Source organism: Rhinoraja longicauda, chromosome 10, assembly GCF_053455715.1.
Source record: "Rhinoraja longicauda isolate Sanriku21f chromosome 10, sRhiLon1.1, whole genome shotgun sequence".
NCBI lineage: Eukaryota > Metazoa > Chordata > Chondrichthyes > Rajiformes > Arhynchobatidae > Rhinoraja > Rhinoraja longicauda.
In genome coordinates, this window is record NC_135962.1 from 45,661,214 (window position 1) to 45,686,704 (window position 25,491).

Genomic DNA, 25,491 nt, shown 5'->3' on the forward strand with positions numbered 1-25,491 from the left:
AACATCACCCATTCCTTCTCTACACAGTTCCTTCCTACACATTTGTAAACATAGTATTATGTAAATACCATAATAAACAACAACAAAAAGTTCTGTATATATTTTTTTAAAACAATAATAAAGTAAAGCAAAGAAAAAAGCAATGTCCCCAAGGACCTATTTCCATGCTGCATGGCTCTATGGCTCGAATAGGTAGTTTGACTCTTCCATTGAAAGCTCTTTTTTCACAGGCCAATATGTCCACTTTCTCATTCATGAACTTTTGCCATGAAGATTGCTTTTCTTTGCTTGGAGTGAATAAACAGCCTGCGTAAAATTTGATAGTTGAATTAACTTTTTATTATGGCTTGAGGTGATTTAGAACATCTATTACTTGTTTTAATTGATTTTTAAAAAAAGCTGTAAAGTTTTTGCTGAAATATGCTGCTGTAAACTTGGAAAATATAAATATTAAAAAATTAACCCAAAAAAATGGTGCAACTGCTCTTAGCGGGATGAATAAGACTCAAAAGATATAGGTTCCTTATGATTTTTCGTGGAAGGTGGAAGATTATTTTCATGAAGGCAATTTTATTTTCTGTCATACACCATCTATAAAAATTAGTCATGATTAAGTTTGAAATGCAATATATAAAGGGAAAAGGCAGATTATTGGAATTATATGCAATGTAAATTACATGGCGTTTTCTCTAACAGATAATTATTTAATCTGCTATATATTTGTAGAGTTTTCTATCTTTATTTCAGATCTTTAACATGCAGTTTAAAAAAAAAGACTATCCATTTGTAACTCTTGATATTTTGAAATAGAAGCAGGGAATATGATTTAAAAACCCAGAACATGCTGCATTATTTTAAATAAAACCTTTGTCTTATTGAATAACACACTTTTTTATTTTTCTGGTCTAGAACTTGGTCAAGGAAAAAGTTGTTGGAATAGGTTAAGATTTCTTGACACCTGTGAATGTATTATGGATCTATTTTCAAAAGCATTCTTCTGCAAATATTTTTTCATGCCTACACTTGAACTTTCAAATGACCCTGTTGCAAATGTAAGGTGAGTAAAAAAAAAATGTAATTTTTGGAAAACAGCAAAATCTGTGGTATGCTGTGCACTGTCACAGACCTATAACAATGTTAGCATTTCCACAGGCAACACAAATAATTATGCTTAGATCCATCTGTTGAATATTCCCTTACAATATCCTTGTGAATTTTTCGTCATTCACAGCTAATCTTTGAGAATGATAACTGAGCATTAGCATTATTGGCATGTGGCACAAATCACTCTGATCAGCCACTGATATGAAGAAAAACAGAATTTACAGTAATAACATTTAAGGTTTTTTTTCTCGGTAATTGCCTGCTTCTCCAGGAATAGCAAGTAATAGCTGGATTAAGGTTTATTAGCTTAGTTTAGAGATATCGCGTGGAAACAGGCCCTTCGGCCCACCGAGTCTGTGCCGACCAGCAATCCCCGTACATTAGCACTATACTGCACACAGTAGGGACAATTTACAGAAGCCAATTAACCTACAACCCTGTTCGTCTCTGGAGTGTGGGAGGAAACTGGAGCACCCGGAGAAAATGCACGCAGGTCTCGGGGAGAACGTCCAAACTCTGTACAGACAACACCTGTAGTCAGGATCGAACCTGGGGTCTCTGGCGCTGTAAGGCAGCAACTCTGCTGCTGCCACATCGTGGCACCCATTTAATTAGAAAAAAAACATTATTTCCATTCCTGCACCAATACAAAATCAATAATTTAATTGATCTCTCATTGGATTAAATATTAATGAAATTAAATGTGATTTCCAATCATTCTAACCAAAATGCGCTGACCATTGAAATATTTTGATTACCCAGGCACACTTTCATTGTTAACCATGATATGTTAAAATATGTCCCTCTGTTCTAAATCAGAATTTTATCAGCATTGCAATTTGACATCTGGAAAATATTACATTTTAATAAAACTAGAGGAAAAAATATTTAAAAGGCAAAGCATGTATTTTGACAGAAAGATGTACCACATAGTATTTAAAGACTGGAATACTCAAAATGCCAAGACCCATACATTATTTTAGGGTTTTGTTAATAATTTTAGTTTTAGTTTAGTTTAGAGATGCAGCGCGGAAACAGGCTCTTCGGTCCATCGAGTCTGCACCAACCAGTGATCCCCGCACTGGGATGTCCAGCAAGCCTCGGTTTTGTGGTGGGGTTGGGTATGTAGGACAAGGGGGAAGTCTTACATCTTCATCCCAGTAATCCATTTGGCAAGAGCTCCTTTTTCAGACAAATAACATAAACTTTGAGTGATTTGTGTTGATTTCACTAAGTGAGTTGCAGCATAGCTTTGTGTAAATAGGACTTCTTCCTTTGACAATAACCTGGGTACTTATTTCAAGCTAATGTAAATTCTTCTTGGGTGTAATACTCAATAATTTGATTTGATGACTGTAGGGGTTTTATGTGCATCAGATGTACATCAGATAGCCAGCTGCCCACCAAAAATGCTGTGCTAATTACACATTTATGGGAGGCAAGGCTGTGAATGTCTTTATCACACTCGTTTAGAAGCAGCATTCACCCAAGTAGGTACAGTTGTAAAACTCTGCATAATTTTTAAAAATCCATTCTATTCTTTGACATATAATGATGGTAAATTATATTTCTGTAATTGCATGTCTAAACACGAGATGAAACATAAATTATCTGTTACATCTTTTTCATGAAAGTATCCCCCCACAGGTATTTCTTTAAACACCCAAGAACTTTTAACAACGCAATGGGCTGCGGATTTATCTGATCATTCCCTCCATCTGGCTTTCCATCTTTCATGCACATAAAATATTCAATCATGGATCTCAACACACAACGCAACCTGTGAAAATGTTCATTTTTAATGTTATTTTGTTATTAATTATTTTAATTACAAGGTCTGTAAGATTTGTTTTCGTAGGTTTCAAAATTTTGAAAGCTCTTTTTAAAATGGGCTGATACTGTTGTTGGTGGAGTACTTTGACACATAACATATGGCTTTATAATTATTTTTACAGGATTAAATTCTGTTACATGCTGCCAAAATTGAAGTCTGTGTTGAACCTGCCAGCTGACAAACTCCTCCTGCAACAACTAGACCTTTGCATTAGGAAACTACTGTGTCACGAAAAGGACAAAGATGTCACTGCTGTAGTGAGGGTTGTACGTTTGTTTCTTATATTTACAAAAATAATAATTTTCTACATTGGGTCTGGTATCATGGCAATTACAGTCAGTAACTTGATCTGTGTGTAAGAAGGAACTGCAGATGCTGGTTTAAACATAAGATAGACACAAAATGCTGGAGTAACTCAGCGGGACAGGCAGCATCTCTGGAGAGAAGGAATGGGTGACCTGTGTGACTGAATCATTGGTTCATTTGAAGGAAAGTGAATCTTATTTTGGAGCAGCTCACCAGAGTTACTCTAGCACTTTGTGTTCCACACAAGATTTCGTCATCTGCAGTTCCCTGTGTGTCCGAATTTTATGTTTGTATGGCCAAAAAATTTCATCAGGTTTAAGAAACCAGAAAAGAGGTTAGTGTGATTTTCAGGATGTTACACCTTGCACATAATTACTGATTATCTCTCCTAGAAAGTTAAATCGATCAATTAAAAATGGAAGTATACATTTAAGAATGCTGAATTTCTTGCCCTGAAAGTAATAATTATATGTTTCTCGTGACTGTGGAAGATTTGTAAAATATTAAATTTAGTATTAAATAATCAATCTTTTTCTCTGTTTATTTCTTTCCCTTTTGTCCTATTAATCGAGGACCTTTCTTTTTAACTATAAGCCTTGTAATCTTGACCCATACTGATATCAGCATATGATTCTAACATCATTATGTACAAAGGTTGTAAGCACCTAATGTTGTATGCATTATTCAAATAAGTGTGTTGATTACGTTAGATGTTTATATAGTCAGAGCATCATATAGCATGGAAACTGGCCCTTCAACCCAACACGTCCATGCCGACAAGGTTTCATAGCTAAGGTAGTCCCATTTGCCTGCGTTTGGACCAACTCTCTCTAAACTATTCCTAACCTTGTACCTATTTAGATGTGTTTTAAATGTTGTATTTATACCTGTCTCTACAGCTTCCTCTGCCAGCTTGTTCCATTTACACGCTATGCTCTGCATGAAGAAATTGCCTCCTGGGTCCCTTTTAAATCTTTCCCCTCTTCGCCTTACACCTATACCCTCTAGTTCTGGACTTTTCTATCGTGGGGAAAACAAAAGTGTGGCCATTCACCTTAACTATGCTGTCCATGATTTTGTGTATACCTCCGTAAAGTCACAACTCAGCCTCATATACTCCAGGGGAAAATGCCCCAGCCTCTCCATATAATTGAGTCCTGGTGAAGCTTTCAGGACCCTTTCCATCTTAATGAGGCCCGTTTCAGGCAGGGCATCACGATTTCATGCAAGACACCATATGTAATTTCTCCAGCATCTTGTACAGATATAGCATAATATTTCAACTCCTATACTCAATATATATACTTACCGATGAAGGCAAGAGTGGCAAACACCTTCTTCACCACTCTGTCTACCATTTTCTCCAAGGCCCAAGAGAAGGGAGATTTACACAAAATAATTTCCTTATCATAAATCAATCAATTTTTTAAAAAATCGATTTAAAGTATGCTGTCCAGGATTTTTTTTTTCTTACTGTTGTGTTGCCAAATGGAACTGATCACAAATGCAATCTCTGAAGAAATTTTTGTCAAGAATCTGTCATTTATCTGAAAGAAGCTATACCAACTGGAAGTTATAATGGGTGCATTTAAAAATTCATTTAATTTTTTGTGTGTACTTCCATCTAAATACTGTCAATTTTCCTTCTTTAGATCTCGTTGGAATTAGATCGAATAGAAACTAGTGTGGAATGTGTGAGTTATCTTTTGATGTTTTGTAACAAACCTGCAGTCAGCTGTTCAATAGAAAAGTTACATAATGCAGTTACTAGGTAAATAATATATGATTTATTTTTCCCAAGTTTCCAAAAAGATTACAAGAGAAAGACTTGCTTGATCACAAAAAGGAGAAGGAAGAAAATTTGCTTTTAGAAATGGTAATATCAGTATTATGCTAAACCATTTATACTTTTATGAAAGTGAGATTATATTGTGTTTTATGTTAACTGCAATTATCTCTGCAAATTCCCTTTATAGAGAAGTTAACGTGACCTGTTGTTAGGCTGGGGCATTTTCCCCTGGAGTATATGAGGCTGAGTTAGTGGGGTACTGCAACCAGTGCTGGGACCCCAGTTATTTACAATATATATTAATGATTTGGACGAGGGAATTGAATGCAACATCTCTAAGTTTGCGGATGACACGAAGCTGGGTGGCAGTGTTAGCTGCGAGGAGGATGCTAGGAGGCTGCAGAGTGACTTGGATAGATTAGGAGAGTGGGCAAATGCATGGCAGATGCAATATAATGTGGATAAATGTGAGGTTATCCACTTTGGCGGCAAGAACAGGAAAGCAGAGTATTACCTGAATGGTGGCCAATTAGGAAAAGGGGAGATGCAACGTGACCTGGGTGTCATGGTGCACCAGTCATTGAAAGTAGGCATGCAGGTGCAGCAGGCAGTGAAGAAAGCGAATGGTATGTTAGCATTCATAGCAAGAGGATTTGAGTATAGGAGCAGGGAGGTTCTGCTGCAGTTGTACAGGGCCTTGGTGAGACCGCACCTGGAGTATTGCGTACAGTTTTGGTCTCCTAATCTGAGGAAAGACATTCTAGCCTTAGAGGGAGTACAGAGAAGGTTCGCCAGATTGATCCCTGGGATGGCAGGACTTTCATATGAAGAAAGACTGGATAGACTAGGCTTATACTCGCTGGAATTTAGAAGACTGAGGGGGGATCTTATTGAAACATATAAAATTCTTAAGGGGTTGGAGAGGCTAGATGCGGGAAGATTGTTCCCGATGTTGGGGAAGTCCAGAACCAGGGGTCACAGCTTAAGGATAAGGGGGAAGTCTTTTAGGACCGAGATGAGAAAACATGTGGAATTCTCTGCCACAGAAGGTAGTTGAGGCCAGTTCATTGGCTATATTTAAGAGGGAGTTAGATGTGGCCCTTGTGGCTAAAGGGATCAGGGGGTATGGAGAGAAGGCAGGTACAGGTTACTGAGCTGGATGATCACCCATGATCATATTGAATGGCGGTGCAGGCTCGAAGGGCCGAATGGCCTCCTCCTGCACCTATTTTCTATGTTTCTATGTTAATGTGTACCTTAGCTGCAATTAGGTTAAAGTACTCTGGCTCTGTTGTGTTGAATGCTTTTGTTTATATGTGAAACATTGAGTATTTTAAAAATATATTAAAAGGCTTTGCAGCATGATATTTGGTTTAAGTAGATATTAGTGTCCTGGACTGTTCAATTGCTTTATCGAAGAGAGAATAATTCAGCAAAATGAATTTTGCTACGATATTGATCCTATAATAGAAATGCTTTTCTCTCATATCATGCTTAATATTCTTTCGTGCAAATGATTTCTGTGTTTTTTTTTGCATTTTTAAAACTTAAATATAATGTCATCCAATACTTTGCTCAACAGGAAGACATGGAAAAACGGGGAGAAAGCAAGTCAATGAATGAAAAGAAATCGGGTGAGTTTCCTCTTGCTCTAATTTGACTCAACAGCTTGATGCTGAACACAATTATTTCCTGCAGATATATTACTTTTTGGAAAGCAAGTTTTATGATGACCTGAATACCATCAGATCACAATTTTCGAAAATTGAATTTATAGCTTTCTGATTGGTATTTGTAAAGTTCACCTCTGTCTGAAAGCCCCTCTGTGAAGTTAATTGAGATGATAGTAAAAGTAGACAAAAGAAAGCAGTTTTTTTTTAACAGTAAATAAAATTTTAAAAACTGCATGAAATCTGAAATAAAAACAGAAAATGCTGGAAACACTCAACAGGTCAGACAACATCACACTCCCACTCTGACCTATTTGTCTCCTGTCTGTTCATGTTGTAGACTTCTGGACTCAATGTCAAATTCAGCAATTTCAGGTAACACTTTTTCTCGGTTTGTATCAGAACTAACCAGTTCTGTTGTAGGTTATCTTTCTGTAATGTTGGCTCAGCATGGCCTGACCCTTTCTACAGCTCTGTATTTTGCCTCAATTCTGTGCCTTTCTGTTTTCTATTTCTCTAATAATCCTCAGTAACCATTCAACGAAATAGATTCATATTCAGCTTGTCTCCATGGCATCCCGACCTTGCCCTCTTAGGAATAGTCCCTTTTCCTTTGCCCGCTCTATCTGGAACTTAAAAAATGACTTGTTTTTTTGTGCTTTCCCTAATTCTGACAAAATGCTCTCAACACCAAACTTCACTTTGTTTTTCTTTCTACAAATACTGCCCAAACTGCTGAATGTTAAAGTATTTTCTGGTTTTATTTATAAACCTTACATGCCATGTGATAATTCTCTTCCATATTATAATACCTTTCATGAATCTTAATCATTCTTCAAACAAGCATTTTCGCTAATGCACTGACCCAGAATTTCCTGGAAAGTTCTGGTACAATTGTGGCATTGCACCTTTTTACTTAGAATTTGCATTAACAGATTTTAAACAAAAACATTACTTTTCAACAATTTTCTGACTGTTAATAGCCAATTCTTAGATACAATCACTGAAGCTCTTTTGTTAACTACCACCACCAGCAAGTATTGTTTCTAGGTATTTTTATGAAGTTATGGTGACATTGATGTCTGTCCAGAAACGGTTGTGCTTAAATTCATTTGGTTTTGCAGCAATGTCATTTCTGGACTCTGGCTATTTTCCTTTTGCTATTTCAGATTTGTGTACTACCTAACCAGTTGCAACTTAAAATGACTTCGGTTGCATTTGGTGTATTGTGTGCATTTCTGCTTGCCCAATTACAGGAAGGATGTGGTAGCTTTCAAGAGGGTGCAGATTTATCAGAATGCTGCCTGTGTTAGAGTGTATTAGCTATAAGGAGAGTTTAGACAAACTTGGTGATTTTCTCTGTTACGTCGAAGTCTGAGGGGAAACCTGATAGAAGTATATAAAATTATGAAAAGCATAAATAGGATAGATAATCAGAATCTTTTCCCCAGGGTGGAAATGTTAAAGCCTAGAGAGCATAGTTTTAAGGTGAGAGGGGAAAAGTGTTTTACACAGAGAGTGTGGGTGCCTGGACTGCTCTGCCAGGGGAGTCGTGAAGGCAGATGACATTTAAGAGGCTTTTAGACAGGCACATGGACATGCATGAAATGAGGGAAATGTATCATGTGCAAGCAGGTAAGATTATTTTTTGCTGCCCACTTTACCAAAAGGTTTTTTTGTAAACGTTAAGTAGTGTGCATATTGAAGGAGTAACTTAACACACTGTTGTTACCTTTTAAATCTGTCCATATTGCAATGCTTACTTTGTCCAACTTTTTCTTTGGGGAATTATTATATGTTACAAAACGATAGTTTAAAAAACATGCTGAACCACAAAACAAAACCTCAATTAGATGTATATCAAAAGTTCTATAACCTATTTCTACTGTTGTTCTATAATTCACCTTCCAAGATGTTTACATTAAAATCACAACTTTTTTTAAGCAGTTTCATCTTTTAATAAAGATGGGAAGAAGAGGAATAAATTAAGTCGTAGTCGTTCACTTGGTGGTCGAGTGGCGCCTCCAAAATTAATCTCTGATAAACCTACAATGTAAGTAAGATCGCATGAATAAAATATCTTAATATCGGCAGAGAATTGCACAGCTCAATCATTTATTTTCCGCCCACCAAGATATTATAAATTGTGATGCCAAGTTGATTTGAGAAAATCTGACCTTTGGATCTAACCAATATGATGTTAGTATTTAGAATTAAATATTGTATTCTGTTAGGGGATAAAACACAGTTTAATATTTAATAAAAAGGAACTACAGATGCTGGTTTAAACCAAAGATAGACACAAAATGCTGAAGTAACTCAGCGGGTCAGGCAGCATCTCTGAAGAAACTGGATGGGTGATGTGTTAGGTCCTGAACCTGAAACGTCACCTATCCATTTTCTTCTTTAGCATATTGTATCTATCTATAGCTTAATATTTATTGGTCTAAAAATAAGTTTTCTTAATTCACATTTGAAAAAACTTTTGGATTGCTCTGGGGATCATTTATCTGCCAAAAAAAGACAGTGATATTTGTCATTCTAATTTCCAGTTCATATTGAGGTGTAAACGTAATGGGTCAGAATTTACAACAAGGTAAATCACAATGAGAGTTTCATAGTTCAAGCAGAAAATACAATACAAAAATCTGGAAGCATTGACCAAGATATTCTGCTCTGCTGTAAATTCCACTCCATTAATTGTCAATGTCATTTATCACATTCTCATTCAAATGTAGTGAATTATTATGGCATTCTTATACTTTCACCATATGCATAGACTTCTTTTGCCACAAAAAAAAAAGTTCTTGTATAGTTTAACCTAGTACCATAAATTGTCTTAATGGCCATAAAACTTTCCAGCTTCAAAAATTAACATTTGCATAATTCCAAATTCCAGTTAGTAATAACTGGGAATTGAGTTTATTTTAATATTGTTCTTCTGTTCAGTGTTTCTCTTTTGTAATTCTCTTGTTCCATTTTTTCACTTGCTTTACCTGACTTCTAAATAAACTTCCTGCATGGCTTCTGAACTGTTCATTTGGAGTTTTTGCAACTGATTAATTTAGGTGATGCACAGTTATCTATTCTGTTCTATAACGCTCTCTGGGGGGTTACAGTCTATTTTGGTGTTCTATTTGTAGCAATGTGCCATGGAAAATCTTCATGGAAAGTGTGATTCCAACAAAGATGTGCATTGTCCATTCCCTTTTACAGTACCCTTTTACACAAAGGGTATTTCTGGCCATTTGTGTGTTATTTCAATTATTTTGGCTATAACTTATGTAACTAAAACAAATCTCGCAAACTTGATGCAACATTTATTTTTCAGGAAGCTTACTATAACATCTAACTCTCAAATTACTACAACTACAAAAAATGCCCTACTATCATTTGGTAAGAAGACTGTATTTCTATATTTAACCAGTACCAGCATTTATGTACAACCAAAAAAGATGAATAGTTTCACACTGTGTTCAGTTCTGGGCAATTGTGTCCAGTTCTGCGCACTGTGTTATAGGAAAGATGTTGTCAAGTTGGAAAGGTACAGAGAAGATTTACGAGGATGTTGCCAGGACTAGACGGTCTAAGCTGTTGGGAGGTTGAGAAGACTGGAACTCTATTCCTTGGAGCGCAGGAGGATGAGGGGTGATCTTATAGAGGTGTATAAAATCTTGAGAGGAATAGATCGGGTAGATACAGAGTCTCTTGCCCAGTGCAGGTGAATCGAGGACTGGAGGGCATAGGTTTAAGGTGAAGGGGAGAAGATTTAATAGGAATCTAATGGGTAACGTTTTCACATGGGTGTATGGAACAAGCTGCCAGATGAGGCAGTCGAGGCAGGGACTACCCCAACATTTAAGAAACAATTAGACAGATACATGGATCGGACAGGTTTGGAGGGAAATGAACCAAATGCAGGCAGGTGAGACTAATGTAGCTGGGACATGTTGGCTGGTGTGGGCAAGTTGGTCGAAGGGCCTATCTCCACACTGCATCACTCTATGACCCAAAGACTTGCCAAAATGACAAACAAAAATTAATACTGCAAAAGTCAAATGTGCAAACAAATTTTGTCGTTTTGAATTACATTAATATTATATCACACCAGTAGACATTAATATTTAGCTCTGATGAGGCTGGTTCAATGAATAAAAGGTTTTTGTAAATTCTTTATATGACTTCTAAATAATTTTAAATTCTGACTTGTTGATCTCAGAATTATCAATATATAAATGGTAATGCATCAAACATATGTAACGACATGTGCTAATGTGTTTTATTTTAGATGGAACATCCCAGAGCCATTCCTCGAGTTCTGGTGGGCCTTCCAGTCTGCCACCTTGTTCTCGTTTTTATTCAACTAATTCCAGTGAGCAAAAAACTAATGGGAGTAAAGATACCCTTCCAAAGAAGTTTAACTTGTAAGTCAGATATTTTACTCGGTTTGTGAGATAAACATATTTAGAAATCATTTTTTGTTCATGAAAGTGATATCCACTTGTTAGCTTCCCCTAATTTCCCAAAAGTGCCACATCTTCACCAGGGATTAGAAGCAAACCCAAGGTTAAAAAAAGAGGCAGAAAAGGTAACAGTAGACATATTTTTACTCTTAAGCAAAGGTTACTGATGGAAATAGAAATGGGTCTCCCATCTCCCCACACCATTCAACATTGCAACACCACTACTTACAGAGCTCCAGTTGCTGCCCAGGAATCAACTTTGGGACTGGTTCAGCCAGGAATTCTCCTATTTCAATCATTAGCACACATGTCCAACAGATGAAGACTTCCATCTGCTTCCAAGCTGCACTGCACTCCACGTTTCTTTTCTATTTCAGGATAATTTCACATAAAGTTGGTGAGCTCCCAACATCTTATCACAGAGTGCACGAGCATGGGGACAGAGCAAGAGAAGGCCATTGAGTTGCTGTCACTCTTTGTGCCTCTTTTTACCTTGGGGATATTTCTAATCTCTTGATGCTGATTGCAGTAGGGAATCCATTTTTTGCTTTTTTGAGGGATTTTATACAGACCAGACCCATGAGAAACAGTGGGGAGTGTTTCTGTGGAGTGCATCTATGTCTGTTTTCTGTTCTGCCAAAAAATCTGTTGTTGTAAAACAGAAAGCAAAATTTGGTATCAATGTGGCTTAATGCCACGTTAGGCAATCCATTTGTCACTTCAGACACCGGAAGATTCCCAATTTTATGCAAATGTTAAGGAAACCTACTGTCGGCAACAAAAAGCTTAACTGTCCAAAATATCTGGATTAATATTGAACATATTTTTTCTTCATGAAGGAAAAGCAGGAAATCAAACCCTTAATGGAAGAAATGTTGCATTACTTGGACAATCATTTCACGATGTGCATCAGTGACTTCCTTAAAGCCAAGTTTCAGTAAGTGTCTGTGGATTTTGCAAGCTATGAGGAAATTATGTATTTTTCTGAACATCTGGGTTTAAAGAAGAACCATTCCAAGTTGTAAAGACTGTATTTGTGGCTCTACAGAAATTGCTTATTTTCATTTTATTTTCCATGACAATTGTTGTTTGAATATTGTTGTATATATCCTTGTTTGTTATACCATGCTCAAAATTCATTGTAAAAGTATTACATAAGTTTCAGTATCTACTATCGCAAATGTCTCAGAGTACTATTATGGATAAGCACAACAAAATTAAAAAATGTAATTTATGTCTCAGCACCGTTTTCTAATTTTGTGCTTGCAAGAAATGTAAAACGTCTCTCAAAATGAAGTATCCACATGTGCTTTTGCTGTGAGTGCCCATCATAAAGAACCTAGATTGTTTCCTGGTGTGTGAAACATTTACTTTTGCTTAATCTTGAATGACTAATGGAGCTTTTAACTTCTCCCTCTGCTAAACAGCTAAAAACAAAATTGTGTCCAAGTTAAGTAATTTCAAACCTGATACCAAAGTGTAACTCATTAATTAAACTATGATGAAACACAGCAGATCCAAGATTAAAATGATAGGGATTTAACATGAACAGCTGAACTATGAAACACTATTTTAAATCCTAGTTTACTGAAGAAGTAGCACTTAACAATGTAATCTGGCTCATGTTCAGCAATTAATTTGCTCAATTCCATTTAGCCTCAGGTGAGCAAATTGAGAGTTCAGTACTTTTACCAAATGGCTGTGTCTGGCTTTCTGAACTGATTTTACATACTCTGTAGTTGGAATGTATTTGTGACGCTTGGAGCAAGCAAATTAAGAGATTATTTGGAGCAGTACCTCTGACTCCAGGCAAAGTAAATTCCAGTTTACGCAGCTGATGAATTAGGTTTACAGGGCACTGTTTGCAGACTGAAACCCATGACTGACCCATCGTTGCAGTTATCGAATCAACCAGAACTTTAAAGAAAAGATATGATTGAAAATATATTGGGAATTAGGGAAAACACCTTCAAAATAAATGGCTGTGTCAAATATTAAAAGAGCATTCTTTTGGAAGTGGAATGTTATTTGCTCAAATTAGTAATAAAATAATTCTGGAGAAAAATTTGAAAGTCCCATTACTTTGTAACATGCATATTTTTGATCAAAATCTCTGGAGTGGAGGTTGTTATTCTGTCTCAGAAGGTATGCCATTTTAAGCATATTTTGGCAAAGATTAATGTAATGCATTCATGACCCTAGTATCATTGACTCAGTTCTGCCAAGGCTGGATTGTATGTCAGCCAACATGCCATTATCGGTGCCAGCTGAAGATGATGTAAATCTTCCTCTTGGAGTTTAATTTGTGCTTGCTGGCACTGGCTGGCATCAGTTGCGTCATTTTCCTTTCACTGTTGGTGTGATGAAAATATCAGCATGTCACTCATGCTGAAGACGGTTTATAATGACAGCGTTAAATGACCCATAGCAGTTTTGATTTCAGATCATTCAAAAAACTGTAGCATTTGGTGTTTATTTTAACAATAGTGCAATAAGTACTAGCTGTTAAAGCCTGAATGTAACAACTTACCTGTAAATCTCAAGCAATTCTCTTTGTATTGTTCTGAAAGGTAGTTTTTTTAATGAAGCTTAGCACACACTGTGTAGAAACTGCACACACCACATGATGCCATGCAGGATATCAGTATTATCAATTGTTGGCCTGCATTACTAATATTGAGACAACTGGATGTACAATTCACTTGTTCTGTCTTCCCATGTTGCAACCTGATGACAATTTTTAAAGAATTTCTGGTAACCAGAGATTTGTAATAGATTTTCAGTATTGAATTTAATTTCTCATTGTAAAATGTTTAAGGTGCAGTTTTTTTAAATCATTTTCCCAATGATTTTAGGATCTGTAAATCTAAGATTTAATTTAAAACCATACTGTACCTTTTTTTCATCCTTAAGGAGTGATATTTACCTTAAGAACAGGTATTATTCATTCATTTTGCCATATATTGTAAATAACAGTGTATAATTACAAAAGAGTTACATTGTAAGCATGTAAAAGAAATGCAGATATATTGTTTTTAATAAGAAAAATGAAAACGATTTTAATTTTTATTTTAGCATGTCCCTATAATTTTAAAAAAAGCTAGTTTTGCATTAATTCCTTTCACATGCCTACTGTGCTGTCTTGACACAAGAAAATTTATAAACAGTGTTATGAAGTCCATGTGCATACTGGTGTAAATATGGCCTTAATCAAATTGAGCTATGCAGTCTAAAAATCTGGCTTTGTGAAAATCCTTAAAATAGGTAATATCATCTTGAGTTCTGTTACAATTGTATGTTACATATTCTTTAATAAATTATAAACTCCAAATAGAAACTGAGCAATTATGTTGGTGTCTGTTATTTCTCTTCAAGCTATAACTTGTATGTTGCTGGGATATTTTAAAGACGCCTTGGGTTTCCTTTTATGAAGATAAAGATTTCTATTCTGGCTGACTCAAATAAATATGACTTGCGGATAGGTCTTTATAAAAAATTTACAGGAAGTATATAAAATTATGAGAAGCATAGATAGGGAAGACAGAACCTTTTTTTCCCAGGGTGGAAATGTCCAATGCTGGAGGGCATAGCTATAAGGTGAGAAGGGGAACATTAATGGGTGTGCAGGGTGAGTCTTTTTGTCACAGATGGTGGTGGAGGCAGATATGATTGTGGCTTTCAAGAGGCTTTCAGATTGGCACAGGGAAACACAGGAAATAGAGGGATATGGATCCATGCAGACAGATGAGATCAGTTCAGCTAGGCACCATGTTTGGCACAAATATTGTGGGCCAAAGAGCCTGTTCCCGTGCTGTACTGCGCTACGTTCTATGAGATTCCGCAGCAGCGTTTAGGGTCATACAGTGCAGAAACAGGGCCATTGACCCAATTCATCCATACCAACAAAGTGCCCATCTAAGCTATATGCCTTTAAACATTTCCTATCAATGTATCTGTCCATTTTAAATGTTGTTTTTGTGCCTGTCTCAACCTCTTCCTCTGGCAGTTAGTTCTACATATGTACCACCTTCTGTGCGGAAGAGGTTGTGTCCATGATTCCTAATAAAAATGTCCCCTCTCACTTTAAACCTATGCCTTCTAGTTCTTGATTCCCCATCCCTGGAAAAAGGACTGCGTGCATTCACTTTATCTATGGCTCTTATGATTTAATAAATCTCTTTAAGATCACCTTCCATCTCCATTGCTCCAAGCAATGGCCTGCCCAACCTCACCCTGTAACTTAATCCCTCAAGTCCTCATAAATCCTCTTTGCACTCTTTCCATCTTAATGCCATCTTTCCTATAGCAAGATGACCAAAACTGAACGCAATACTCCAATTATGGCCTCACATCTTGCACAACTACAACATAATATCCCCACTACTGTATTCAGTATATATATTTCCGCATCCTGCATGAATGTAATGGAACTAAACATATCGATACAATAATTAAATTTGAGAAAAGAATGATTTTATTTCAAATATTAAACAAAATTGTATTGCTGTTTCACATCTGGAAAAATCATCGGTCTTTATGTTGCTTGTGCTGCTGTAAACCAATCACAATATTGCTTAAACTAACACCAATCCTATCCAGAACCATTATATGTAATTCTTGATTGACAACTAAACTTTCATACTTATGACTATTTATGTAGAATTACAGAGAAGTTAAAAGATGGAGACAAGCCAATTAGGTTAAATCACTGTTCTTTATCTCTAGAACTTTTTTTTCCTCCAGTGTAAACTTAAATAAAATTGCAAATTCATTTACATATGAATTTAAAGTTAGTATCAAGTAATTGCATTATTTGGCAATGGCAAAAAATACAATTGTTTGCACGTTCAGTTTCTAAACTACCTTCTGAATCAACACAAGACAAATCTTCTTGCTTCTGGTCACATTTGTTGTTAATCGGGAAAATAATGGTGGCTTTGAAGGATCGGGAAGCAAACTCATTCAACAAATTTCTGGAAGAGGTGGCCCCGTGCAATATATGGTACAACACTCAATTGTGAGTGGGCAATGTTTCTGATCAAGATAGCTGAGCAGATCTCTGGTTTCATAGACTACAGGAATACCCAATAATCAATAAGGACACAGCTACCACTGACATAATGGCAAGGTAACTGCACATCTTACCTGTAAGTCCACTCAACCTTCACCATTGCTCAATTAAATTGAAAGATACTTTAATTATTACTTTTCAAATGTTTTTGTAAGAGACATGTCCTAAATATCAAAGATAGACACAAAATGTTGGATTAACTAAGTGGGTCAAGCAGCACCTCTGGAAAAAATGGATAGGTGACGTTTCGGGTTGAGACTTTTCTTCAAGGGTTCCAACCCAAAAGGTCACCTATCCATATTTTCCAGAGATGCTGCCTGACCTTGTGAGTTACTCCAACATTTTGTGTCTATTTTTGGTATAAACCAGCATCTGTAGTTCCTTTTTATTACATATTGGTGTTTTTCAGAAAAAATGTTTGGAGAAAGAATTGTGGCTCCCAAGGAGGAGGAGACAGTATTGCAGGTGCCCAAAAGCACAGATGGTCATGATTGGAAATGGAAGCAGAAGTTACAAAACAGGAAATGGTAGCAGTACTGATGCATCTTGTTTACATTGTTGGAATGGTGTAAACTGGGATAGTCATGGGTTTAAGGTTAAAGGGGAAAGATTTAATGGGAAACTGAGGAGCAATCTTTTCACTCAGAGAATTTTGGGTATATGGAATGAGATGCCAGAGGAGGTAGTTGAGGCAGGTGCAGTTACAATATTTTGAAGGCACTTGGACAGGTACATGGATAGCAAAGGTTTTGAGGGATATGGGCCAAATGCGGGCTAGTTGGGCTGAGGGTCTGTATCCGTGCCGTATAACTGAGATTTCAGAGCGAGGGACCGATCTCTACCCCCTTTTCTCTCAACTGATCTGTCATTTTGTACCAGGAACAAGTGGAGTGCAACATCACCTCACTCACTTTCCTCTTTGATGACTCGAGTCTCTGGGAATTCTTCATGTGAGTATCCCTTTGATACATAGCTTTACAGCCTCCTTGCATGTGACTTTGTTCAATAGTCAATAGTCGTTTATTTGTCACATACACATAAATGTGTAGTGAAATGAAACATTACCCGCAGTTAAACAATAAGACCAATAAGATTAATCAATAAAAATGCAATAACACATACAATCACAACTAACACCAAACAAAAAGAAACATCCATCACAGTGAGTCTCCTCCAGTCCCTCCTCACTGTGATGGAAGGCCAAAATGTATTTTTCTCTTCCCTGCCGTCTTCTCCCGTGGTCAGGCTGTTGGAGTTGCCACGTCGGGGCGGTCGGGGCTCCCGATATTGAAGCCCCCGCTGGGCGGTGAAAAAATCCCGCGGCCTATTCCAGGCCGCGCCGGAGGGTGAAAGGTCCGCGGGGGGCCGACCCAAGCCCCGCGATTCGGGGTGGGCGAACACGCTGCCTCTGCCGCTGCCGGAGCTCCCGATGTCGGCCCCCATCCAGGGGCCTGCGGGCTTCCGACGTCCACGCGGCCCGCGCCGGAGCCTCCGGAGACGAGTCGCAGCCGCGCCCGCAGCATCCGCAGGCAGCCAGCGCCGCAGGTGGTGAGTCTGGGCCGCGGGCTCTGCGAACCAGAGCCCCAGGTGGTCCCAGGTGCATGGCCGGTGGTAGGCCGCAACGGGAACGGAGACACGACACAGAACAAAGGTCGCGTCTCTGTTCGGGAGAGAGAATTTTACAGTTCCCGTTATACTGAGAACAATCAATGAAACTATTTTGAATTACTGTTAAAACACAAAGTACTTGTGTTATAACGTTAAGATAAGCACTCAACCAAGAAAACCAAGCCCAATACCAAAGTCGTATCTAAACTACCTGTACCTATTCACCTATTGGTATTAATATATCAAACTTAACTGTAAGGAATACAGTATACTATAAGGAAGACAGTATATAGATTTATATAAAATCATAGATTGATATTTTAATATCGCTTTTTTATCTGATCTGAAATGGTACATGGTTTATGAGTAAACATACTTTTTTTTAAAAGTATACCTTTGCTGAATTGAGATAATCATGATTAAAAATGTTAAACCCATGATTGTGGCAACTAGGGTTTTAGTTAAGTTTAGTTAAGTATTAAAATGTAAATGATTACTTTGATCAAAAGACCCTTCACAGTTTAGTGGGATCTTTCACCCTTCCTATAAAGAGCAGAGTTTTTGTTATATCTTCATGGATCATAAAGAGGAAAGGGTGGTCTACTTTTATGAGAGGTGGCAGTGAGTAAGGCACGGCAAAAGTCCCAGTGGCAGCAGCGGCTTCTGTTCCTCTCTCGTCTACGCTAATCACTGCTTTGTGAATAACCTGGAAAAACAAGCAAAATACACAACAAATCAGTTTCTATTTCGTGCCGCCTCAACAGTAAGCGCAGAAATCATGCAGAAATATAAATATTTTTTGCCATTTGACTCAATGACTCTAGAGTCATAGAGTCTATGACTCTAGCCTTTGTCAAAGGCTAAGATGATGACCTTGTCTTAGCCAAGGATCTCAGGTCCTTGGAACAAGCCTACCTCAGAAATCTTCAGCCGGTGTGATGAGGAGACTCCAGACAAATCAGCAGCATTTGTGAAAGGCATAATCATTCCCAACTGTTTTAACTTCTTTTCCATCTTGTACGACTTGTCCAATTTAAATCTTGGAAAAAATAGATCTATATGCCTAGGACAATGTTGGACAGAAGCCAAGATTTACAAACAAGGATAATCTGCGGAAAAGCAAGGTTAAAATACAATACTGTTTGAATATATTGCTAAATAATATAGGATGTTAAAGTTATTGTCTAAGAGGGCATAACGAAATAATAGGTGAACGGTTATAAAGTTGTACAGCACACAAATGGGCCATGTGGCCCTACACTTCCATGCTGACCTTTGTGTAGGAAGTGACTGCAGATATTGGTTTAAACTGAAGATAGACACAAAACGCTGGAGTAACTCAGCGGGGCAGGCAGCATCCCTGGAGAGAGGGAATGGGTGACGTGTTAAGTCGAGAAGGGTCTTGACCCGAAACATAACCCATTCCTTCTCTCCAGAGATGCTGCCTATCCCGCTGAGTTACTCCAGCATTTTTTGGTCTATATGAGGAATTGTAGATGCTGGTTTACACCGAAGATGGTCAAAAAATGTTGGAGTACCTTTGACCTGCTAACATGCAACAGTTCACACTTGCCCAGATTAAACTCCTTTTTCCATCTTTCTGCCCACATCTCTCACCGATCTATCTCTTGTTCTATCCTTAGGTTTGCCTGTTAAATGGCTTTGGTAAAAGTTGTAAATTGGCCCTGGTGTGTAGGATAGTGTTAGTATAAGGGGTGATTGTAGGTCAGTGCGGACTCTGGGAGGCCGAAGGACCTATTTCTGCGCTGTAACTCTAAATTCTAAAGTCTTAGACAGACTTCTTTACTGTTGCAACTCCACCATTTTTTGTCTCATCTGCAAACTTACTGACCAACCCATCTAAAGAAGCTGGTTTTAGACCAAACAGCGGGAGGACTGCAGATTTGCTTTCCTAATGGGTGTGAGTAAACCAAATTAGCTTTTCTCACAATTCACTCTCACAATAACGATTGTCATCGTTACTCAAAGTAAATTTTTAAATTTTGGATTTATTACATTTTCATAATTCCCCGGCTGCTGAGGTGGAATTTGAACTGGTCTCTGGACATAAGGATTAATCATTCAGTAACTGATTCAAGATTCAAACAGCTTGTTTAACATGTACATTACTGTCGTAAAATTGGAAATTGTACTTGAATCTCATGGCTTTAATCCACTGGGCAACCAATTCCACTGATAGATCATCTTCCAGGAGCTGATAGCCCTCATCTGTTGGAACCACCACCAACATGCTTGCACTTCCCTTGTATGGAAGCTTCAGAACTGTACACGAATAGTTGTCGTCATATGTTGACAAAAATGAACCTTCTTTATACATCATTGGAACTTTAACTCTAGTGTATGCGTTGACATAGAAGGTTCCAACTTCTGTCAAATTTGGATCAAAGGGTTCCTTCCACTGCCCTGAAGTGGTTAAAAAAAGGCATTGGTTAGTATTCCATAAATACTGTAAGTATTAAGTGATTTTTTTAATGTCATAGAGAAAGTTGTAAAACATGAATTGTGCAATTATCGGCAGGGCATAATTAAGAATAAGTGGCAACTTTCCATTGCCTTAATGACTGCCATCCGGTGGCTTTAACATCCACCATCATTGAGGTGTTTCAAGAGACTGGTGATGGTGCACATTAACTCTAGCCTCCCGACCAAACTTAATTCACTGTAGTTTGTTTCCTATCGCAAGCAGATGCAATCTCCCTGGCCCAAAACACATCTTTGGGACACCTAGGACTTCTATGATATGCTCATAGTTATCAACTATAGCTCAGCCTTTAACACCATCCTTCCATCCAAACTCGCTGCCAAATTCCAGGACCTAGGAGTCAGCAACCACACCTACCATTTTCTGACCCATGACCACAATCGTGGATAGGTAACACCTCTTCTTTCTGAAACTTTTCACTCCTTTTCCCTCACATTCTGCCCCTGCCCTTATTCGCTATCCATCATCAAACGCGCCAGGGTACATTTTCAACCAAAACAAAAGGGTTTGCAGAAATACAACCAGATATCCAGAAATCCATTGATGCCAAGAGAGAGCAGACATCAAGAATTTAGAATAAATGAATTGGGATGAGGAAGCTGGGCCAATTTAAAGTCAGGTTTAACTATTTTAAATGCATAGCGGACCAATTGATTGATGAAATGAAATTGGAGGAGCAGCGGAACTTTTCTGTTCATGTCTACAAAGCACAGAAAGCTGAAGGGCAGGTACAAAAATTAAGCAAAAAAGGCTACTCATTTTGCCGCTGCACTGCAAAATCTCCTCAAGGCATGTTAACTTTGAAGAAGTTCTCCTCCTCAAGTCTGAAGAAGGGTCTCAACCCGAAACGCCACCCATTCCTTCTCTCCAGAGATGCTGCCTGACTCGCTGAGTAACCAGCATTTTGGGTGTACCATGGATTATTGTCTCTCCAGCTGAGAAGTTGAGCTGAGTTAAGTTTAGTTTATTGTCACGTGTACCGAGGTACAGTGAAAAGCTTTTGTTGCATGCTAACCAGTTTAGCTGAAAGACAATACGTGATTACAATCGAGCCATCCACAGTGTACAGACACATGATAAAGGGAATAACGTGAATAACCTTCTGATCAAAGATAGTCCAAGGGTCTCCAATGAGGTAGATAGTAACTCAGGATTGTTCTCCAGTTGTTGGTAGGATGGTTCAGTTGCCTGATAACAGCTGGGTGAAACTGTCCCTGAATCTGGAGGTGTGTGTTTTCACACTTCTGTACCTTTTGCCCAATGGGAGAGGGAAGACGAGGGAGTGGCTGGGGTGCGACTCGTCCTTGATTATGCTGATCTTAGGTGATTTTATTAATGCATTTATAAAACGATTTGATAAATTAGACACAAACAGATTTCTATGGTGGAGAGCAAAAGTCCCAAGATTAAAATTAGCGGTTGGTTATTCCGAAGTTAAAAATCAGATAACACTTTTTTTGTTTCCACCAAGTGTAATGGAAATGTACTGAAATGTCGTGGACTCTGTCAACTGACATTTTCCGGACAGAGTTTCAGTGATATATTTAGATAAGGATATCAATTGGAATTGGATCAAAGATACGGGAATGGAACTCTTTAGATTAGCAATGATTTATCTGAATGACGGAAGAGGCTTGAGAGGTTGCAAGGCTACTTCTACCCAATTGGTCAGCTCAGGAACTCACATAGTTAATGTGTAAGCACATCAATGGTGTCCAATCTGCTCCACTTATGAACATCGAAAGTCCATACAACCTATCAAGCCTGCTCCGCAATTCATTAAGATCATTGCTGATCATGAATCTCATCAACTGCATCTCCACATTTCTTGATTTTTTGCTGACCTATAATCTATCAATTTCAGTCCAAACAACAACCGATTTAACATAAAATTGCAAAGGAAAATGCAACCCTCAATAAAGAAATGTCATTTAGTTACAGAGATGTAGAGTCTTACAGCGTGGTAACAGGTCCTTCAGCCCAACTTGCCCACATCAGCCATCTGGTCGCGTCTACACTAGTTCCACATGCCTGTGTTTGGTTCATATCCCTCTAAACCTGTCCTATCCATGTACCTGTCTAAATCTTTCTTAAACGCCGCATTAGTACCTGCCTCAACTTCCTCCTCCGGCAGCTCATTCCATACACCCACCATCCTTTGCGTGAAAACGTTACCCCTCAGGTTCCTATTAAATCTTTCCCCCCTCTCCTGAAACCCATGCCCTCTGGTTCTTGAAATGTCTTCTCATTTCTGTTCTCAATAGTTAAAGTTTTATCCTGACATCAAGCCCAAAAGTTCTAGATATTCCAGCGCTGGAAATAACTTCAAAGCATCTATTCTACCAATCTTTCTCACAATAGTATATATATCTCTTTAAGGTTACTTCATTCAGTAAAACAGTAGTAAGTGTGTGCTTCAATAGAACAACACCGTCATCCCGGGTGGCACTGTGGTGGAGAAATAGAGCTGCTGCCTCACACTTTTAGTAGCCCAGGGTCAATTTTGACTTCTCGTGTAGTCTGTGTGGAGTTTGCATGTTCACCGTAGAACCCCCATGGGTTTTCTCCAGGTGCACTGGTTCCCCACCCACATCACAAAAATGTGCAGTTGGCAGGTTAATTGGATACTGCAACTTGTAGGATCAGGGAATGTAGGTGTTTGATGGTTGGTATAGGCCCAATGGGCCTGTCTCCTATGTTGTATGACTGTGATTATGGTACATCTGTGCTGCAGTTTGTGTTCTAGCTCCTTTCCCATTACTTAAATTCTAACTAATTTAATCTTTTTCTCCTAAAAACAATTCTACTCCTGGGACAGAATTTTCTATGTTTCTTAGCTGCCCCAGTCTTACTTTCTTTGATTAGTTGGTGGGGGGAAAAAAAAGCTTACCTTTAAATAAGATGTAATTAGTTAACATAAGTTTGGCTCCAGAATCCACAGAGTCCAGCAACTTGTTGATTTTTCCATTTGTTTTGTTGCGAATATATTGGTTAATAATATTTTTGGTCCTGACCTTGTCTTGAAAGTTTACGAGGATAATATCAGCATTGTAAAAATTTGAAAGATCATTGATGAGCGTTTGTTTCACTTCAAGGCCGTCCTGCAAAAACAGAGAATTTCCTTGAGAGATGAACAAGCCCTCGTTACTGCTAATGTTGCGGTGAAGCCAATGGAATAGACTGTGCAGTTGATATCTGTTGCTGATATTGGCTAAATCTTGTATATTAAGCCCCTGGAGTATGTTGTCATGAGTCAGTCCTTTAGCACCAAGGGATAGCATGGCAAATATTGTGGAGACAATATTAGGCGAAAAAAATACATTATCTTCATATAGATTTGCTATTTTCCTGTAGAGGTTAAAACCAAATTCGCTGTTCTTCTCCGTTAACATGTGGATTGTTTGTAGGTCGGGGATTGACGCTGCTTGGTTGCATGGTGAATGTGTGACTTCAGCATTGTGCGAATCTGAACTGCAATTTTGAGGCAGCTCTCCCCCACGTTCAGAGTGAAACTGGACTTGTTGCTGTTGTGTTAATGTGACGGCCACAAATCCACCACACAGCAGAAAGATAAAATATTTCATTTTCGTTTTCTCTTGCCTTGACGATCTCAGAATCACCTGCAACATGATACACTAGATTGTAGATAAGCTTACGGATGAAAGTATTATATCGTACTTGCAATGGTACATTCATACATTCACTTAATCTAAGCAAAACACAAAGTGCTGGAGGAACTCAGCGTGTCAGGCAGAGTCTGTGGAGGGAATGGATATTGTGTAGGAAGGAACTGCAGAAGCTGGTTTACACCATCTGAAGAAGGGTCTCAACCCGAAACATCACCCATTCCTTCTCTCCAGAGTTGCAGCCTGCCCTGCTGAGTTACTCCAGCATTTTATACCAATCTTCAAGGGAATGGGCAGACAATGTTTCAGATCAAGACCCTTCTTGAGACTCAACTCCAAATGTCATATCATATCATATCATATCATATCATATATATACAGCCGGAAACAGGCCTTTTCGGCCCTCCAAGTCCGTGCCGCCCAGCGATCCCCGTACATTAACACTATCCTACACCCACTAGGGACAATTTTTACATTTACCCAGCCAATTAACCTACATACCTGTACGTCTTTGGAGTGTGGGAGGAAACCGAAGATCTCGGAGAAAACCCACGCAGGTCACGGGGAGAACGTACAAACTCCTTACAGTGCAGCACCCGTAGTCAGGATCGAACCTGAGTCTCCGGCGCTGCATTCGCTGTAAAGCAGCAACTCTACCGCTGCGCTACCGTGCCGCCTCATTTGTCCATTCCCTCCACAGATGCTACCTGACTCGCTGAGTTCCTCCAGCATTTTGTGTTATGTACAACATTCCAGCATCTGCAGTTCCTCATGTCTCCATTCACTTAGTATGTTTTTTTTTGTGTGTGACTGCAATGTAATTTCGTTCGGTACCTCGGTACCGAATGACAAATAAAGCTCTGTATTCTGTATTCTGTATGTTGTAGTCAACTGTATGTTATAGTCAAGATTGCAACCTTTCAACAACCTATCCATTCATTTTGTTTTCTCGAATAAGAGTTTTGTTACTAAATTGAATTGTCTATATTTATGTATGATCGAAATGTTATTTGGAAATCAATTTATAACCATATTGCAATTTTCCAAAAATATTGTTACATTTGATTCTTCAATTTCAATAGCAATTTTAATGTAGAACACATCTTATTAAGGTGTGTAATATATATGAAAGAGCAGATACCAAGGTGTTATAGTCTTGCTCTGACTGAAAGTTTGGGGAGGTTGTGAAAAGATTTTTAAAGGTTTTTAAAGCAAAGAAGATTAAACAGCTGAAGTCTCTATTTCCAGAAAGACGAGAATAACCTGAGAATCACAGAGGGTAGAAATTGTAGATACATGGAGAGGAACGGTTTAGAGGGATATGGGTCAAACATGACCCATGGGTCAAATGGGTCTAGGTTTGATGGGAATCTTGGTTGGCCTGGACAATTTGGACCAAAGGACCTGTTTCCATGCTGTGCGAATCTATGGCTCCATGACTCTGAATATGTGCCACAACATGAAACCATTTGGCCTTTTAATCTGTTGTTCAGGGTTTTAAAGCAAAGGTTTCACCA

At 38.3% G+C, this 25,491-nt stretch overlaps 2 protein-coding genes across 8 annotated transcripts in view; one reads left to right on the forward strand and one right to left on the reverse strand.

Moving 5' to 3' along the window:
- The window catches only part of ppp4r4 (protein phosphatase 4, regulatory subunit 4), an 80,850-nt gene extending 66,361 nt beyond the window's left edge, over positions 1-14,489 (forward strand). For 4 of the 7 annotated variants that reach the window (XM_078406811.1, XM_078406816.1, XM_078406817.1 and 1 more), the window contains 9 exons: positions 910-1,057; positions 3,060-3,204; positions 4,897-4,938; positions 5,046-5,120; positions 6,616-6,667; positions 8,648-8,756; positions 10,035-10,099; positions 10,992-11,127; positions 12,006-14,489. In XM_078406811.1, coding sequence (XP_078262937.1) covers positions 910-1,057; positions 3,060-3,204; positions 4,897-4,938; positions 5,046-5,120; positions 6,616-6,667; positions 8,648-8,756; positions 10,035-10,099; positions 10,992-11,127; positions 12,006-12,030 — 797 coding nt within the window. In that variant the 3' untranslated portion in view covers positions 12,031-14,489. The remainder of the gene's footprint in view (positions 1-909; positions 1,058-3,059; positions 3,205-4,896; positions 4,939-5,045; positions 5,121-6,615; positions 6,668-8,647; positions 8,757-10,034; positions 10,100-10,991; positions 11,128-12,005) is intronic. The other 3 variants (XM_078406813.1, XM_078406815.1, XM_078406814.1) reach the window with 3 other exon arrangements.
- Positions 14,490-15,617: 1,128 nt separating this feature from the next.
- Positions 15,618-25,491, reverse strand: part of LOC144597527 (uncharacterized) — a 55,138-nt gene continuing 45,264 nt past the window's right edge. Inside the window, exons 10-13 of the mRNA XM_078407007.1 lie at positions 23,239-23,968; positions 19,999-20,269; positions 18,761-18,908; positions 15,618-18,551 (exon numbers count right to left, since the gene is read on the reverse strand). Coding sequence (XP_078263133.1) covers positions 18,360-18,551; positions 18,761-18,908; positions 19,999-20,269; positions 23,239-23,968 — 1,341 coding nt within the window. The 3' untranslated portion in view covers positions 15,618-18,359. The remainder of the gene's footprint in view (positions 18,552-18,760; positions 18,909-19,998; positions 20,270-23,238; positions 23,969-25,491) is intronic.